The sequence below is a fragment of the Esox lucius genome, chromosome 3 (assembly GCF_011004845.1).
Source record: "Esox lucius isolate fEsoLuc1 chromosome 3, fEsoLuc1.pri, whole genome shotgun sequence".
NCBI classification, from domain to species: Eukaryota; Metazoa; Chordata; class Actinopteri; order Esociformes; family Esocidae; genus Esox; species Esox lucius.
The window spans coordinates 18,095,870-18,115,237 of record NC_047571.1 but is presented as its reverse complement, the minus strand read 5'-3'; the positions used below and the strand labels follow the sequence as shown (position 1 = coordinate 18,115,237).

The window sequence follows — 19,368 nt, the reverse complement described above, 5'->3', positions numbered from 1 at the left end:
TATGCCCACTGTGAATTTGATGCCAGCCACAAGTTTCAAAAAATTTGGGACAAAGAAAAAGTTTCAAAAAAGACTAGAAAAGTTGTGTAATGATAAAAAAATCCAAACCAGGTCAGTAGCATGAATGGGTATTTAAAGATCATTCCAGAAGGGATGGGTCTGTCAGAAGCGAGGATGGGTCTGTCAGGAGTGAGGATGGGTCTGTCAGAAGAGAGGATGTGTCTGTCAGAAGTGAGGATGGGTCTTGAGGATGGGTCTGTCAGGAGTGAGGATGGGTCTGTCAGAAGAGAGGATGGGTCTGTCAGAAGAGAGGATTGGTCTGTCAGAAGTGAGGATGGGTCTTGAGGATGGGTCTGTCAGGAGTGAGGATGGGTCTGTCAGAAGAGAGGATAGGTCTGTCAGAAGAGAGGATGGGTCTGTCAGGAGTGAGGATGGGTCTGTCAGGAGTGAGGATGGGTCTGTCAGGAGTGAGGATGGGTAGGATGTGCAACAACTTAAGAATCACTTAAGCTGTCCTTACCCTACCACCCCCCCCCCTCCCGGATGAAAAATGATGATGCGGTATATATGTATGGAAGCCGATCCTGGCGTAGATGAACCTCACAGCCAACATCTGACTGAGATAACCACATATAAACAACAAAATAAAATAGAAATGCAATAGAAAATATATTTATCATAGAGGCCAATCACAGCCCCCCAATCACCACAAACCCTGGTGCAGCCATACCCCCTGCACCCCCGATGGTCACGCCAGTGGATCTCATCATCTATAGAATGAAAAATATAATTAAAAGATTCAGAGAACCCAGATAAATCTCAGTATGCAAGGGACAAGGCAAGTAAACCAATATGTGGGCCCTCAGGCGGCACTGCATTAAAAACAGACACGATTCTGTAGTGGAAATCACTTAATGGGCTCAGGAACACATCCGAAAACCACTGTCTGTGAACACAGTACATCGCTGCATCTACACATGCAAGTTAAAACTCTACCATGAAAAGAAGAAACCATATATAAACAAGATCCAGAACCACCACTGCCTTCTCTGTGCCCAAGCCCATTTAAGATGGACTGAGACAAAGTGGAAAACTGTCCTGTGGTCTGACAAATCAAAATTATAAATACTTTTTGGGAATCATGGGCACTGCGTTCTCTGGATTAAAGAGGAGAGGGACCACACAGGTTGTGATTAGCACACAGTTCAAAAGCTAGCGTCCATGATGGTATGGGGGTGCATTATTGCACATGGCATGGGTGACTTGCACACCAGTGAAGGCACATTAGTGCTGAACAATATATACAGATTTTGGAGCAACATATGCTGCCATGTCTTTTTCAGGGAAGGCCTTGCTTATTTCAGCAAGACAATGCCAAACCACATTCTGCACGTATCACAACAGCATGGCTACGTAGTAAAATAGTCACGGGTGCTAAACTGACCTGCCAGCTGTCCAGACCTGTCACCTATTGAAAACATTTGGCCCATTATGAAACCCTGAACTGTTGAGCAGCTACAATCCTACATGAAGCAAGAATGGGAATACATGTCACTTTCAAAACTACAGTAATTGGTCTCCTCAGTTCTCAAATGCTTACAGCATTGTTAAAAGAAAATATGATGCAACACAGAGGTAACATTCCCCTGTCCCAACTTTTTTGAAACGTGTTGCTGGCATCAAATTTTCCAAAAACATTTATAATTTTCAACATTTGATATGTTGTCTTCATACTATTTTCAATTAAATACAGGTAAAAATTATTTGCATATCATTGCATTCTGCTTTTATTTGCATTTTATGCAGCATCCCATTTTTTTTAAAAACTAAATCTGTAATATCTCAGCAGTTTACATAGCAGCCAACCTGCTTGCACCATAAAAATGCTAAGTATAATGCTGTGACATCTCCCTCCAATTAATTTAACAAATCTGTTAATTCACTAATTTATTACAATTATTTTAGCATTTACTTTTTTTTTAATACAGTCATTGTACATTATTGTAGGCCAACCACAATATGAAATACAATCACTTGCCACCTTGCTGCCTGTAAACTACTGTCCAATTTACAGGAACCCTGACAGTGTATAAATTGAACAAACTTACAGCAATCCTGTTAATTCTTAGCTCCATTCATGTCCATTACCAAGAGGGAAGAGAGTAGCCAACCAATCCAAACACTTTTCTACAAACGACACTAGTACAGGGGTCATGCAGACGCTAGGATGCACTTAAAATCTCACGCGAGAACACACAATTGCTCGGTCTTTTGTCCTTCCCCTTCCCTTCTCTCTGTTGGTCTCACTGTTTCCCTCTTTTTTTTTATCTTTCTTTCTGAAACTGTAAGTCGTCATCATCTTCTCCTCCTCTGTCTTCCTGCCCTGCCTAGGCCCCGCTGCCCCCACCCTTCGTCCACTCTGGACATCTGTTGAGGTCAGCCGTGTGGGCCTGGGGTTGGCTTTGGGCGCGAGGTGGCAGCTGGACAGGCAGGGGGACACAGGTTGCCTGGTGGCCCTGATAGGGAGTAAGGAGAGATTAAGCTTAGTCAAAAGCCCTAATTCAAATATTAAAAAAACCTATGCAGGTCTATGGGAAATGCTAAGTGCCCCCATATGGAACGGCTGATACAGCCGGTGCAGCTAAATAACTTTCCTTAAATAAATCTCCTCTCCTTTTTGACAATTTCCCTGTTTACATCACCCACCTATCATTAGCAAAGTGTACAACTGCAGTGGACTGAAAAGAATGTCACACTTTAAATCCTAACCTATAGCCTTGGCCTCAAAAACTCTTGTTACCTCTGTTCTTGGGCCACATTTGGCTGGTGTTGTTTTAGTGTGAAAACTGAAACACTTACAGCCATTTCAGGTCTGTTTGGGAACAGTCAGGGTCTCTGTAACCATCACCTTGCCTGTGGTGTGTGAAAGACATCTGTGCAACGCTACTTAGGGATCTGGTTATTTGTGCTATAGTGTATTTTGACTAATACTATGCCTATTGATTTTGACTATGCTAAGCGATTTATGGCCTTCAAAAAACAATACCAAAGCTACAGTACCAAAGCTACAGTATCAAAGCTAGCACTGCATTATATGGTAAAGAGGTATATGCCACTGTAATTGTTTATAAATTATTTCATTGAGGAGGGAGGTTTGCGTTTAACAGTATTTTTACTATAATAACATGCGATAGGTGCCAGCAGATTGGTCTAATTTATATATATATATATATATATATATATATATATATATTACTGCATTTTAATTCCAATGTGACGTTTTAGATAATTTGCCCCTTCTACAGGCCTCAATAAAGGTGTCCAAACTGGCAGCAATAACAGGGCACAATCGAGCGAAACGGCCAGGCAGACATGGGAAACCTCTTCTGCCTGGATGAACTCCATGACTTTGGAAAATCTTGTCTCTACCACCACTGCGACCACCAATCTAGACGAAGCAGAGCACAACCTTGCTTCACAAGAGTAACTGGCCAGTTACAGAAAACATTAATCGTACAAACTGGGACAGACAAGTGCAGTATAAGCATTACCCAAGCAGAGGCACACCAGGCCAAGCATGCGAGGATTGGTGGAATCAATGTGCTGTAGAAGCCACATGACATATACCTGATGTTCATAGTTAAACTGCAGTAAAATAAAATGCCCTGATCCTAAACAAAATTCTTAAGCAATAATGCATGAGGGGGTGTGGATTACAACTAATAAACCACAACGCATTGCGAAGTGCCTGGACACAGAACTTAGCCATAGTATATTGGTGATAAACCATAAACTTCTGAGATTATTGCAATTGTAAACCAGTTATCAATCCAACAAGAGCAGTAAGAACTGTGTTACTTGGTCTCATATAACACAAAATATAATACAAAATAATATAGCGGCTCAATGTAAAATAATAACACAATAATACAAACAGAATGTAGTGGCTCAAATATTATTCATAACCCTTCGGAAAATACATTGAAGTGGAAAGAAGGCCTTTCCAACTGGAGACCCAAGACAGCAACAGAGTTAGACCCAAACAATAAACGAACAAAAACCAAAGATTAACTATTTGACACTCTGGAAAGAATCTACTAAGAAACTTCTTGGAATGCTACCTTGTACTAAACAGAGTACACAGCCTTGCTCTTCCAAGGTAAATATTTGTTGTCTTTCTTATCAATGAGTTCAGGACAGCAGCAAGTCAGGACAGCAAAACTATTATGAAATAGAATCAACCAAGACTTAACTGGGTTAATCATTATGTCCAAAGTACCTATGTTAGAGAGATCACTCTAACTGCTAAATACTACAGTACTCACTTTTTACTCATTCTACTCAAAAGCTTTTTTATACAAAAGGAAGAAGTCCATGCCTCTTCCCAGGTAGATACTTAAGATACCTCAGTGCAGTTTATATATTTGAAACCTTAAAAACTCTTAGGGCTGGTTTCGCAGTCACAGATTAAGCCTTGTTTAGGACTAAAAAACAAAAAGCTCCATGGAGTATTCCATTGAACTAGATTTTTTAGTCCTACACTAGGCTTAATCTGTGTCTGCGCTTATTTTGTAAATTAAGCTCAGACTTGTGAATCATGCTAGAGCAGCTAGACATCTAAAGTCCTTTTCCTGTCCTGCCTGGCCCCCATGCCTCCAGCCAAGAACCTACTCAGAAGGCAGAGGGGCAGAGATCGGGGCAGGGGTCTCTCCGGCCATGACATACAAAGGACAAGATTAAGTGTGGTGCCTGATTGTGCTTTGACAGAGATAATCAGCTTAACATAAAGAAGCTACAGTATTTTGTCCTCCAGTGATGGATGGAGGAAGGTATAAGTAGACAGAGAATCTGAGGCAGGAGTTTCTGGTAAAGGGGGCTAAAATGTGCTCCTGAGGTCTTCTGTCGAGGTCAAGCCCCGAGCAACAGAGAGCAGATTTGTCATTAGTCTCACACTGCAATGCCACAGTGGTGACCTCGTACAGCTGACTCAGCCAGAGGTGTAGAGGTGAACACTGACGAGACCTTTCATCACCTGCTCCATCACAACAAAGCCACACAGTGGCAAAGGTGGCCCAACGGATGCAGCAGAGTGGTCAAGTGTGGTTTCAATTGACGTCATTCACATTGATGGATGATAAATAAGTGTCTGATCTGTGTTTTTCAGATAGAGACAGATCCTGTTTGAAGATGTGAAGAAAACAATATTTTCTCTGAGGCTACTGGAAGGCGGGAGCTGACCAGAAAACAGGCCTCAGATTCTCCTTCAAATTCCTGAGCCTGGGTGGCCGTAATGGCCATATTGCAAGAATCTGACCTCAGGTCAGAATTGAAATCTGTCGCTCTGGAAGCTTGCAGATTCCAGGAGACCACAGGGGAGAAAACATGAGTTGTTTTCATTAGGCATGAAAATGAAGAATTCAGTGAAACAGGGAGACACCATCTGAACATTTGCAATAACATTTTCGCAATAGTTTCAAATTTTCAGAAGTTTTACTACACTGTGTCCAAAACAACAAGACCCTCCTTCCTCTTTCAGAAATACATATTCCAAAAGGACCTCCTTTACTCAGCTTACAGACAGCCGCTATAAAACCTGATCAGTTTAAGGCATTCCAACCTCCTCTGTAGCAGACCTGACCTTACCTCGTGTGATCGTTCCCAGGCGTGAAGGGGCTTGTTCTCCTCTGCTACATGCTTGGTAAGAAGAAGCTCTGAGTGTAACCGTTCTGCGGTGACATCCCCCTCAACGCAACTGCTCCACAGCTGAGGACGGAAGTCAGATGAATGCGTTATTAACACAGATTAGCAGACGGAATCTTCAGCCAATGCTGCAATGAACTAACACATAAAATGTGGACGACATACATGAGGCTAAATGTTTACCAGTGATTTGTAAGTGATCAGCACACAGGTGTCCCCAAAACTGTGAACATGAAATTAGTCTTGGTCACCGTTAGCACTTACAAAAATAAGTGTTTCCCGCCAGGGACATACATTACACGACCTCTTATCTCAACACAAAGAATAAAACCTAATATTTCAAGAACCATATTGGAATCAAACTCAAGTTTAAATGATGCACTAAAGCTTTCAAACGGTCAGTGCAGTCAAGACAACATGTCTGACCATGAATATGAATGACTGTCAGGCCGCTCAGGCGCTAAGAGGCGACAGATTGCGCAGAACCACGACATATGCAGTGACCGTTGATGGTGGAAAGGGGTTACGTGATCCGTCAGCCTCGGGGGTGGTTTTGTAAAACACACTGGGGTGTTAGGGTTTATGGTTGTCTATACCGAGACTCGCACCGACCCAAGCCCTCGCCCTGGCGCCACTGATTCGTGCTGTTCATGGCGCTGGAGCGGATATACTTGTGAATGATTGGTCTCACACTGATAGGGATAACGAACCGACATGGTCAGTGGGAGGCACAAGGTCACAGCGTCCCATCGGTGGTCATTCCACTTGGATGGTATCTAGATCAGGTACGGTAATGCTGGAGGTCAGGTACGGTAATACTGGAGGTTAGGTACAGTAACACTGAACGTCAGGTACAGTAACACTGGAGGTCAAGTATGGTAATACTGGAGGTCAGGTACAGTAACATTGGAGGTCAGGTACAGTAATACTGGAGGTCAGGTACGGTAATACTGGAGGTCAGGTACAGTAATACTGGAGGTCAGGTACGGTAATACTGGAGGTCAGGTACAGTAACACTGGAGGTCAGGTACGATAATACTGGAGGTCAGGTACAGTAACACTGGAGGTCAGGTGCAGTAATACTGGAGGTCAGGTACGGTAATACTGGAGGTCAGGTACAGTAACACTGGAGGTTAAGGTACAGTAACACTGGAGGTCAGGTACAGTAATACTGGAGGTCAGGTACAGTAACACTGGAGGTCAGGTACTTGCAGATAAACCTCTCAACTATGCAACAAATACATATATATATATTTATATTACATATATGAAACCAAGCATTGAAAAGTGGAGAGTACAGATGGCCAGTGAGAAGTCCCTGACCCAACGGAGTCATAAATCTAGACATAGTCATGCACAGCCTGGGGCACCTAATGGTGGGGCCCTGTTCTTCTGGTAATGACATTAAATGACCCTTTCAGCATGACGTGCTGTTAGAGAACTTTGCCTGAGGGCTGTGAAGAGGGAATTCAAGGCAGTAGTCAAAGAGGCACACACAGAAACAACTAGGTCTGTGTACATTTGAAGCAGCTTACTTCTTGTTAATGAGCTGTGTGAAAACAGAGCTCCTCTTTATAAAATGAAATAGATTTCAAGCCAAAGCAATGTTAGATATTTAAGTCCAAGAGAACTGTGAACTGACCCTTGCCCCTGCTCCTCTATCTTCCTCCTTTCCCTCCCTCTCTCTGCCTGGCTTCCTTCATGGGCATAATGACATTACCCTCCTCACATTGGAGAGACAGAGGATATCCCTTAAACCTTTTATTCAAAGATAACTGCAACGTCGTAAAATCAGTCAAGGGTTTCACAAAAATAAAGGTGTGACACACGCGTTGTAAAGGAAGTAAAAATGGACCGCAGTGTAGATGCAGAAACATTTGACACTGGCTCAGGAAACCTTATCGTGCTTTTTTAACACATCAGAGCTTAATAATATAACGACAAATATTTTTAGTTAACTTAAAATGCTATAGGTGTTGAGCTCTTTTTTGTAATTTTTTTATCTCAAATGTGATTTTTCTAATCCTATAAAATGGTGATCAAATAAGATCAAACATCTATACACATTCAAGTCAATTTAAAAAGAAACTTGTGCCTGTTTTCAGAAATAGCAGAACAATGACTGTTGACTACTGTTAACATTAGAAAAGGCAGGAATGAGGAAGAGAGTACACATCAGCAGAGTAAAGAGGGGGTGGGGGTTATGCAAAAAGGGACTAACATTTCTGTGTCTCTTAAATGAGGTGCTAAGAGCTGAGCCATCAATGCCATGTTAATGGGAATCCAGTAAAGTGCTAGACCATATACTCCAAAATGCTCCCATACCTTCCAAGGGTCCTTGATCAGAAAGCCTGACAGAACATCCAAAACACAAAAACTCACAAACTATATTCAACAGCGGAAAATAAATCAGTCAGAAATAATAGTCCATTTTGGGTAGGCTTGCAGTTTAGAAAGAGAGAAAAAATGAGGATATATCCAATGAAATGATATGTATGGGGAAAGGTATGATCTGGTGTATCCCCAAGCCACCAGCAGTCCCTTGGAAATGATACTCCTGCATAGTAAGGATAGTGAATACTCCTCCTTCCTCCAGTACAGCAGAACCCCTATGTCCTCTCTCTCTCTCTCTCTCCTTCTCTGAGTCACACCCCCACACACCTCCCCCGTCCCCCCTGGCCCCCACCCGTTTTATGCCATTTGTTGAGTGTGGAGTAAATTCTCTAGGGCCTCATTCATCTTGGCCCTTCTGACCCCCTGTAGTGGCAGATGCTCTTGGAGGGAAACAAAGACACGGGGCAGCATCCCCTCCTGCCACAGTGCCACACCGCCCGCCCGGACACACACGGCCCTCAGCCTTCAACAGGGTAACAACACACCGCCCACCCGCCCGGACACACACGGCCCTCAGCCTTCAACAGGGTAACAACACACCGCCCGCCCGGACACACACGGCCATCAGCCTTCAACAGGGTAACAACACACCGCCCGCCCGGACACACACGGCCATCAGCCTTCAACAGGGTGACAACACACCGCCCACCCGCCCGGACACACACGGCCCTCAGCCTTCAACAGGGTAACAACACACCGCCCGCCCAGACACACACGGCCCTCAGCCTTCAACAGGGTGACAACACACCGCCCGCCCCGACACACACAGCCCTCAGCCTTCAACAGGGTGACAACACACCGCCCGCCCCGACACACACGGCCCTCAGCCTTCAACAGGGTGACAACACACCGCCCGCCCCGACACACACGGCCCTCAGCCTTCAACAGGGTGACAACACACCGCCCGCCCGCCCGCCCCGACACACACGGCCCTCAGCCTTCAACAGGGTGACAACACACCGCCCGCCCGCCCCGACACACATGGCCCTCAGCCTTCAACAGGGTAACAACACACCGCCCGCCCCGACACACACGGCCCTCAGCCTTCAACAGGGTAACAACACACCGCCCACCCACCCCGACACACACGGCCCTCAGCCTTCAACAGGGTGACAACACACCGCCCGCCCGGACACACACGGCCCTCAGCCTTCAACAGGGTAACAACACACCGCCCGCCCGGACACACACGGCCCTCAGCCTTCAACAGGGTGACAACACAGCCATGCCATGACACAGCAGCACAGGGGAGCCTTGGACTACCTCCCGTTTTTAACTTTCACCCCTTTCTCCTGCTCTTGTTCCCGCTCTCTCTCTCCGCCACTCCCTCCCTTTTTTATTAGGGCCAATTTAGAGATGGCAACCTCAACCCTTCGCAAAATGGGGAAAAGAAGAATGTCAGGTCAGTTTTGTGCAATTTGTCCCCCCGCCCCAACCCTGGCCCTACAGAACCCACCACAGGATTGGGACTGACCTCTAACTGGGGATTTTACCCCCGCTATAAATACCAGGGGCTCATCTGGTCAAAATAAATAAACTGAGGATCCACCGACCGTCACCACAAAGCAGCAGGCGCTATGCAGGCAGATGTTAAGGATTAGTGTCATTACAGCCTGTCTGGCTGGTCAAATGCCTCTTCATTTCGAACAATCGGTGAGTGGTGACAGATTTTCTGGATATTTCCGGGCCCATTTGGTGAAAATAGTTGTCGTATTACGGCTAATGAACACGTAGAAGTGTCCATGGGTGCATAAACAGCACAACTACATAACACGGTATTTTTCCAGTGATATGGGGACTTTGGGGGCAATCTTTTCTGAACTATTTGGACACTAATCAATTTGTCGTCTCCTCACCAATGCAGTTTCCTCACACCGCTTTTGAAAATACTCTCACAACAAAGATTGTGACATTGCAATCAGATCCTGACCTATTGGCTGATTAAGAGAAAAAGATAATACTATACTCTATCTCTCCCTCCCTTGCCCCCACTCTCCAGATCCAATGCCACTAGAGCAAAGGGATGTTGTGTCGCAGCGTCATTCACATCTCCACTATCATATGACTTTGAATGGTAAATATAAACAGCTGACTGATGGCCAAATCCAACCTAGTTTACACTCAAGTGTTCCTTTTTTGGCTGCCATTTCACAATAATTAATTGTTAATTATTTAAAAGTTAGCCTTGTCACAGTTCAAACAAAGTAATAAAGGTTTACATGCATACATACATTAAGGCTTAATAAATAAGCATGTGTCTTTTAAATGGCGTATAAAGGGCTACACTGCGGAATGTGACATGCATGTAGGTTTATACACTTTATAAAAATACTTTTCTTGGTCAGGAACACTTGCTGTAGTGTTCACGCATTTATGAATGCTACAAAGACTTTATAAGTTGAACTTCGTTTAAGTGGTAGCAAAGGTTGCCATGTAAGATCAGCAAAACCCCAACCGGCATTTATATGGGCCCTTTTTTTTCTTGACCACGTAATTCATTTCTGTATTTGAGTAAGGTTCCTGAGAATGTCTCAAGCAAACTAAGAAAAGGCCCAAGTCAACACACCACCACTTGACAGGAGATGTGACACACTTCAGTCCATACTTACCACTGACTCCATATGAACTCTTTTCACCTTCTCGTCTAAAATGTGGATTTGCCGTCACTATACAACACGATGCGTCTTCAACCTTCTCTTCAATAGATAATTATCTATTCTTTATTTAAATAATTTAACCTTTATTTTGGGGCATTTTATGATTCATTGAAATATGCTTTTTTGGGCGGGTGGGTGGGTGGGTGGAGGGGGTTACGCTTTATTGAACTTTCGACAGTGGAGACAGAGGAGATATTCTGCTGAAAAAGCAGTGGCTCAGAATGGAACCACTGCTGTAATGGAGGATGTGCCTCGGAGGTGTCAGAGACCACTGGGCCATCCTAGGGTACAAACACTTGTCTGCTTAGAAAAATAAAGGCCTAAGTAAGCCTCAGTAAGTTACTACTTATCAACATAACTTTATGTTAAAAAAAACTATATGATTCATAATCGAAACATAAATCCATTTAAAAGAACATACATATAATACATATAAAACATTAAGGCAGATAAGGTTGAAATCGACAATTTTGTTTAGCAGTCGTTAGTGATTTGTTAAAGATTTCATCTTTGAATAGCCAGACAAGTAGTGTGACTAACTGACTGACTTATTCTTCAGTTCATTACTGCTGATCTGGTAGACAGTTGGTTTAATCTGGCCGTATAACTCTTCTCACCTCCTCTCCAATGGTTATAGTGGGGCACGGGCGTGTGTGAGACCGCTATAAACTGAGACATTAGCCAATCAGGTGCTCCATTACTCCTTAGCACTAATTCATCATACACTTCTTTGCTGAAAATTCTTTCCTGAACATCTGGGTTTGTGTTTTAAGGTGAAATGTGTGTATCATTCAACTACCCTGTCAGTATGTAAGTATGTATGTCAGTGTACTCTATAAGCTCCAAGAAACAGGCAAGTTAAAGGATGACCAAATTAAACTGGTTAGACTGGTAACTTCAGTACAAACACTTAGTTTCCAGTCTGAAGTACATATATAAATTGCCAATCAAACCAAACATAATAAGCTTATTTACAGACCTGTACTAGAAGCAAGTTCAACCGGGGGAAGAGCAGTGTCAGTGTGATTAATGTCCCTCAGCTCACAGCAGCAGCTCCCTCCCTCCCCTGCATTTGACACAGCAGCCACTTTTAAATAGACCCATTTGAAATGAGGATAATGAGTAAACCCAGCGGTTTCTTTGGCCTCAAAAGAGCCCTACGAGGGACAACAAAGGACTCTCGGCCTGAATGCTGGCCCTGTGGCCCTCCCTCCACCCATCCCTCATCACCGTATTGAGGGTAAGCCAAAGGGCCTGACAAAGGGGAAGTGGACCTTCCACTCTCCACAGCCACCTGAGGAAAGATGGGTCATGTGACAGAGTGACTGGAGAACAAGGGGACAGGACAGTGGGGATAGAGGGCACGGACAGTGGGGATAGGGGACTGGACAGTGGGGATAGGGGACAGGACAGTGGGGATAGGGGACTGGACAGTGGGGATAGGGGACAGGACAGTGGGGATAGGGGACTGGACAGTGGGGATAGGGGACTGGACAGTGGGGATAGGGGACTGGACAGTGGGGATAGGGGACAGGACAGTGGGGATAGGGGACTGGACAGTGGGGATAGGGGACTGGACAGTGGGGATAGGGGACACGAACAGTGGGGATAGGGGACCGGACAGTGGGGATAGGGGACTGGACAGTGGGGATAGGGGACAGGACAGTGGGGATAGGGGACAGGACAGTGGGGATAGGGGACTGGACAGTGGGGATAGGGGACAGGACAGTGGGGATAGGGGACACGAACAGTGGGGATAGGGGACAGGACAGTGGGGATAGGGGACAGGACAGTGGGGATAGGGGACACGAACAGTGGGGATAGGGGACAGGACAGTGGGGATAGGGGACAGGACAGTGGGGATAGGGGACTGGACAGTGGGGATAGGGGACAGGACAGTGGGGATAGGGGACACAGACGGGGGTCTCCTCTTTGCTGTTGTCTTCAAATTCCAAAGGACGGTAGTCTCCATTTCTTCTCTTGCTTTCCAGATTCTCAGAGGTAAAGCTGCTTTGTCTTAGCTCAGGATTGACTCAGGTTCATAGGGCTGCATTGAGAAACTTGCTGCTTAGACTAACTCTAATGAAGATTGCTTTCCTTGTACTTCAAGGAAATATGTTAAAAGTAGTAAAACTTACAAATTATTAGTGTGTCTTGTGACTTCTAGGATGGCCAGCCCACATGGCCTTCAAGACACTTTTCTAAACATTTCTAAACGTTCTATATATTTTGGAATTGTTTGAATAATAATATAGCTGTCCACAACACTGCAAAATGGATATATACACAAAGATCACTGTAACAGACAACATACACATCATCAGCTAGCCTCCAGTATTGTGATTGACTGTGAGGATTATCAATTATCATCTCTCCCTCCCCAAAGCAGCATTATAGTCAAACTGGAACACTGTTTAGACTATGTGACTGGCATTATAATCCCAATGTCTTAATCCCCCATTAAGACAACTCTGATTCCTGGATTGTCCAGTTGCTATATTTCTTCCAGCCTCTGCTAACATGTATGTTGTGTCTGAAAAACAAAATGTTTTATCATAAATGTCTCAGTTTACATCTGTGTTTTTATGGAGTCGGCAAAATGATGTGGGCATAAGGTAGAGACATGGTTATTCTGTCATTATATACAGATCTTTGAACAATTCACAAATCCTGTGAGCTAGCAAAAGGTACGTCATAAAAAACATTAATAAAAATATCTGGACTTGGCCTTAAAGTTGGCCATCAAGTTCAGTAAGAAAAATAAAATGGTCATATTTCTGACCAAGATGACAGACACACATTCTCTCTCACTCCCTCTCTCTTCTTTCGCTAAAGCAGCCTAGTTAGTTTGCCAGAAATCATGAGCACTATACAGATATCTAGTTAACTTATTTCGTTTTTTATCTTATAAATTATTTTCAAGAATGAAAGTTTGATTTCAATAAAACAACAAGTGAATATAGTCAAATGGATCACTCAATACATTTTAACAATATTGGTAATGATTGCGGTTTCTGGAGATTTTGATCCACCAAATGCTAGCCAGCTAACTAGCCTTATGTTGAGTTAGATATCAGTTACACAAATACTCCTACTGCCAGATGATGAAATATGCACATCTTATTAAAAGTTGCTATTATAGAGAAAGCATGCTATAAAGGCAGACACACTGATATTCAACAATGTTGGGGAAGTATGGTTACAACTTGCAATGATATTTTACCACAAAGAATTGGCCAACTAGCTACTATTTCAACAATGAGAAGAGATCTCCCCTAGTGAAGAATTCCTGCTGTGGCCACTGGTGCTACTCCTACCTTTGTAACTATTCTCAAGGTTGCCACTGTAAATGAGAATTTGTTCTCAGTCAAAGTATCTAGTAAATACGGTTAAAGAACAAGTGACTATAGTCACAATAGGGCACACAAGTGGAACTTTTGTTTCAGTTTACACAAGAAACAGTCATGCAAGGCAATACCTCCAAGTCGCCACGCCTTTTTGAAGGTCTGAAAAGGTTTTTGCATTTACAAAAACTTTTTGCTGGCTCCTGTTTACTGCTTTTTTGCAAAAAAAATTGGGAGAAGTGTGCTCTATTCACAAAATGGAATGAATAAAATTACTACAACTTTGCTTAAAAACTGAATTTTGTATTTTGTTTGTATCCTTGTAGGTTATGGTAAAGATTTTGTGGCAGTCAGTCTGTGATGTACTGAAATTAAAAGTTAAGAAATCAATACTATGAGTTGTTTACGCTCTGATTTCAACAATACAGTACTTACATTTTTGTAAAATGTTATAATTTTATCCAGAATACAGTTCTGCATTATTTTAAACCCCAGATTCCACAAGCATAGTTTAGTATAGTATATACACATGCATTACAGTGCCATGCTCCCCATGTTGTGGCTGAACATTTTAAATTTCAGTTTACATTTCACACACAGGTTTTTGGCTCCTGCGTAACAATGTTTGTGTCATAATTTCAAACAAACTGTGTGTATACTCACAAATGTTATTTCAAACATTGAAATAGCTACATACAGTATGAAAGTGACAGCATTTTAGCAAATGATTTCTGCATAAAAAAATGTGTATTTTGCATCAACAAAATAGAACCTGTACTGTTCAGGGAATAATCTAAATAACTTAATTGAGCGTATAACGTTTTTTATTTAGAAATAATGAATATGTATATGTAGGAAGCACATGGGATGGCCAGTCTTTCTGCCACCATGAGTGCACACCCATGTCCAATGTCAGTTAACCGACAAAAGATTCCCAGTCAAGGTTTTTATATTTTACAACAATTTGACCATGCCTTGAATCACTTGCCCACTGTTTTGATAGAAGTTGAAAAGTGCATAAAGATACATTTGTTTTATACTTGGTGATGATAATGGTAAAATTACAGTTGTGCACTAGCAAAAGTCGCTGTGTATTTACCATGCTTGCATAGCTGGCTAGCAAGTTAAGTTAAAAGTTAATACCCAAAGGTATAATAATAATTTCTGTTTGAAACCAACCGGTAAAAACCAAACTATGCTTTGGAAAGCTAGTCGCTTTCCTTGACTCTAAATGGAGATGGAAACCATCTACTCTTAAACTCATTCACCTGTACACTTTTGATTGGACCTCGAGATAGAACTTTAATTTGTCTTCCTCTGGTCATAGTGGATACAAGTGAAATTGTGATTTTTCACTCACAAAACATGCTGAACTAGAAGGTTACCTAACATAACCAATGACTGTGTCAACCTGTTGTTTTTAGATACCACTGTATAACTCATAGACTGTGCTAAAAATGTCTCAATAACAGGATTTGGGAATGTGTGTAATTCTTTGACGGCTGAGATGGAGCGACACCAAATGAAAGGGATGATTCCATTTCCACAACTGAAATAAAACACAATAGAGTATGCAGCAACCAGGGAGACTTTGATCCCTGACATTTGTGTTCCCTTGAAATTAATATTCCCATGCATCTAAGACACAACTAACCTTATATTCAAGTTCACCATTTTCCAGTAGGATTTCCAGTGGAATTAAGCAAATGTCTTTAGATCCAGCATACGGATTTGATTTTTTCATTTAATTCCAAAATTGCTAGGATTGTTACTTTGTTGTAACTCTACAAAGTGCCAATGTCAAAACGTTCAGATGTTTGAATTCAGACCTGCGGTTAACACTATGGGGAGCGTCATTTTGCTTTTATGTAAAAGCTGACATTTTGGGAGTAAAATGTAATTGTAGAATTGAAGGACATGAGGGATGAGTATCGAGGATGCAGGACAGAAAGTAAAGCAGAGGTGTTCACGGGAACAGTGTGTCTGAAGACTTAAAATAAGACAACAAACCTGCACAAAACAACAAGATGGCAACAGAACAATAACAGTGCTGCTGATGTGAAAAGTCCCACACCCACTCCCACAGCACCTTCTTCTCCCCGATGTTGGCTACCTCTAGAGTGTTAGGTGTGACAATGTCACTTACTAGCCTGGTGGCATCTAGTCCCCCTGCTTTCATTTCCTTATAAATGAGCCCCCCCCCCAAAGACTACCTGCTGGGCCTTGAAGTGCAGTCGGATAGCAGATGAGTCATTCCACCGGGCAGGTTGGGCCAAGCTGAGCCAGGCCACAAAAACAAAAGGCTGCCAAAAGCAGCAGGATTCCAGATGAATGCCATTGCTGAAGTCGGCCGGAGCAGAACAGATAGACAGAACAGAGACAGCACAGGAAAACAGAAAATGGAGACAAAACAAAGAGACAGCACAAGGACACAGAACTGAGAGACAGTACAAGGACAAAGGGAGACAAAACAGAGAGACAGCACAAGGAGACAGAGCAGAGAGACAGCACAGGGAGACAAAACAGAGACCCCAGCCAGAAAAGTGTCAGAAGAGCCTGGGGGTGTAGCTGTGGATTAGCCAGTGGGGACTATAAAGGGGAGTGAACCAGAGTTTAAGGCCTGGTGTGACAGAGGGGCTGGGGGAGCTGACAGGGGCTAGGGGGGAAGGCAGACAAAAGGAGCATTTGGGCAGATGAAGAAGTCATCATCATTAAGCCACTGGAAGTTTACAGTCCAGTTATAAAAGTCATTTCAAAATGTGTGTGTGTGTGTGTGGGTGTGGTGGGGGGGTCTCTTGAGTGTCCAAGAAAGAACTGGGAGCAATGTAGCTGTGGTCTACAGATGTGAGAGACTGTGTGGGACCAATTCATTAGGGACATAACCAGGGGCAGACAGGCTTCCTTTTTTATGGTAATTGTCTTTTTCCCAGTGCATAACAGTTACAACAATATTTTAATGAATTGACAATAATACAACATTACATACATTTACATAACAAATCAAGTGCAATTTGTATTGTTGTGCAAGATTGCTGGGAAATACAGAGGATGTTGCAGGCTGGCATGAAGAGAAGAATTTGAGGGAAGTCTGCTAACTCTGTAGGATATAACTACCTAGCTTATTGAATATCTCTCAGGATTCTACAATTATTTGTGGAGATACTAGAATGTAAAACAATGGTCCCTTTCCTGACTTAGGTGGTGACAGTAACCCCTGTGGACCATTACTTCTCCAAACGAGATCAAATTGTTCAAACTAGTCAAAACCCATCTGAGAAGTACCATGGCGACATGAGAGACTGAGCTTGTTGGTCAAGATGTCCATAGAAAATATCTGTCAGGATTTTGAATTGAAGGTCATTGTCAATGTATTTACAGAAAGCAAGATGCCCATCAAATGTTATATTAAATTTTCTTGTTACTACTAAGGGCTGATTTGCCAGACACAGATTAATTCATAGGCTAAAAAGATTAAGCTTAAGAGACATTCTCTATTAAATGCTATTTTATGCCTACTGGAAATAGCCTCTGCTCTGGGCTAGTGGAGGAAGAGTTTAAGGGCAAGGTATTTAACCTTCAACTACTAGCCTGCCTCACATACAGCAGACAAAGGGTCACTGTCCTTTATTAACAAATGCTTGCCAAAACTGAAACTATTAAGGACAATGTATAGTTGCCATACAAAGTTAATGCCAACTTTTAAGTTGTTTTTAGTTACATCTCATTCCAAAGAGCATGAGCTAGAACAATGTTTTTGGTAAACGGTGTCCTTACATAGCACTTTTTATTCATTAGAGAGTGGTTCCATTTCTCCAGTCCCATCCTATGAAAGATGGACTGTTTGACATCTATGCTATTGTTCGGGGAATGTTAAAGACTTTAGCAATTCTCCAATGTCAAATGAACTCATTATTAGTTTGTAGTTAGTTGCCATGCAGCATTAGCACAACAAATGGTGGTCTCCACAAGTTAAATTGTCCCTGGGGAATCAAACTATGACTTGAAGGGTTTCTAGATTGAAATTATAAATAAAAATGCATACGTTAGTAGTAAATATATACCATATATATTTTGTTTGGTATACTGTATATGTTTTTACAGTACAATTGTCTGCAAAATCTTTATCCTGATAAACAAACTTAATCAACGCGGAACTAGTGATAATTTACAATGCTGGATTGCTGACATGGCCTAATAAAATAGAAGCCCTATGTGTGAACTCACTCTGCATTTTACAACGCTGCACAGCCAGGGTTGAACACAAGTTCAGCTCTATCTGAACATAAGAAAAAGAAACAGTTATTCAGAGCTGCCATTTTGAGAAACTTGAAAAAATGCAAAATGTTTGTATTAACAATTATAATGTTTGTGTATATATATATATATATTTATATTTAAAAGTATAGGCCTAATTGCGTATTTCTACTGCAACTGTGAGAACTACCACTAAATATGTTAGTACGACTGCAGCATATTACTTAATCTATTACATGGTGTTATCAACAAGAGAAGCCCTTCACATTTAACTCACAACCATCAATCCATACAAACTCCTATCTGAACTAAATTATAACTGTCTTAACACTCCTCTCGCATATCATGAGTTGACAGGAGAAATGGAACATAGCCCAACTCAAACATGGTTTACATACCCATATAACATCATCACAGCTAACATCTCCATTTGGGCATCTGGCCTACACCAAAATGTTCTCCCCCTCCCCTAAACCCTTAACCTTTAATGGCAAGTGTCCCCAGAACCTGTCTTGGCCTTCCATTGCTATTTAGACAGGCCTATTTGTTGAGGTGTTAAAGGGGAACTCTAAAGCTGTGGCTCATATGGGGTGGAGGGCAATATTATCAAAACACTTTGTCTTATCAGATGACAGCAGTGAGCAGTGAGGGGTCCAGGTCTCCAGTGACAGACATTTCCTCAATCACTAGATTTTGCAATTATATCTCAGATCTATCGGTGTAAGATACACAATATCGGTACATCCAGTTGCACACAAACCGGAATACACTAAATCTGGTTAATTTAAATGTAATGATGTTGCGAGAGACGGTCTAACAACTTTTCATCACAATTAAACGGGATAAATAAAGGCCTTTAGAAGAAGGATATAAAGAAGAAGAGAACAGACACTTCACTGAATGAGACGCCTCCATCTATTCTGATTTTCCTCCCACTAAAGTCCCAAAGCCACCTTGAATTCATTTGAGTGACACATTGACAAAGAACGTCCTTAAAGTCCTAAGGAAGCAGTCCTCTC

The 19,368-nt window shown here is 42.5% G+C and overlaps 1 protein-coding gene across 4 annotated transcripts in view; it reads right to left on the bottom strand.

Moving 5' to 3' along the window:
- The window catches only part of greb1l (GREB1 like retinoic acid receptor coactivator), a 55,995-nt gene that overhangs the window by 25,154 nt on the left and 11,473 nt on the right, over nt 1–19,368 (bottom strand). For 2 of the 4 annotated variants that reach the window (XM_020045516.3, XM_029118766.2), the window contains exons 2-3: nt 5,644–5,763; nt 2,258–2,516 (exon numbers count right to left, since the gene is read on the bottom strand). In XM_020045516.3, coding sequence (XP_019901075.2) covers nt 2,258–2,359 — 102 coding nt within the window. In that variant the 5' untranslated portion in view covers nt 2,360–2,516; nt 5,644–5,763. Of the gene's footprint in view, nt 1–2,108; nt 2,517–5,643; nt 5,764–19,368 lie in introns of those variants that run through there. The other 2 variants (XM_010886484.4, XM_020045517.3) reach the window with 2 other exon arrangements.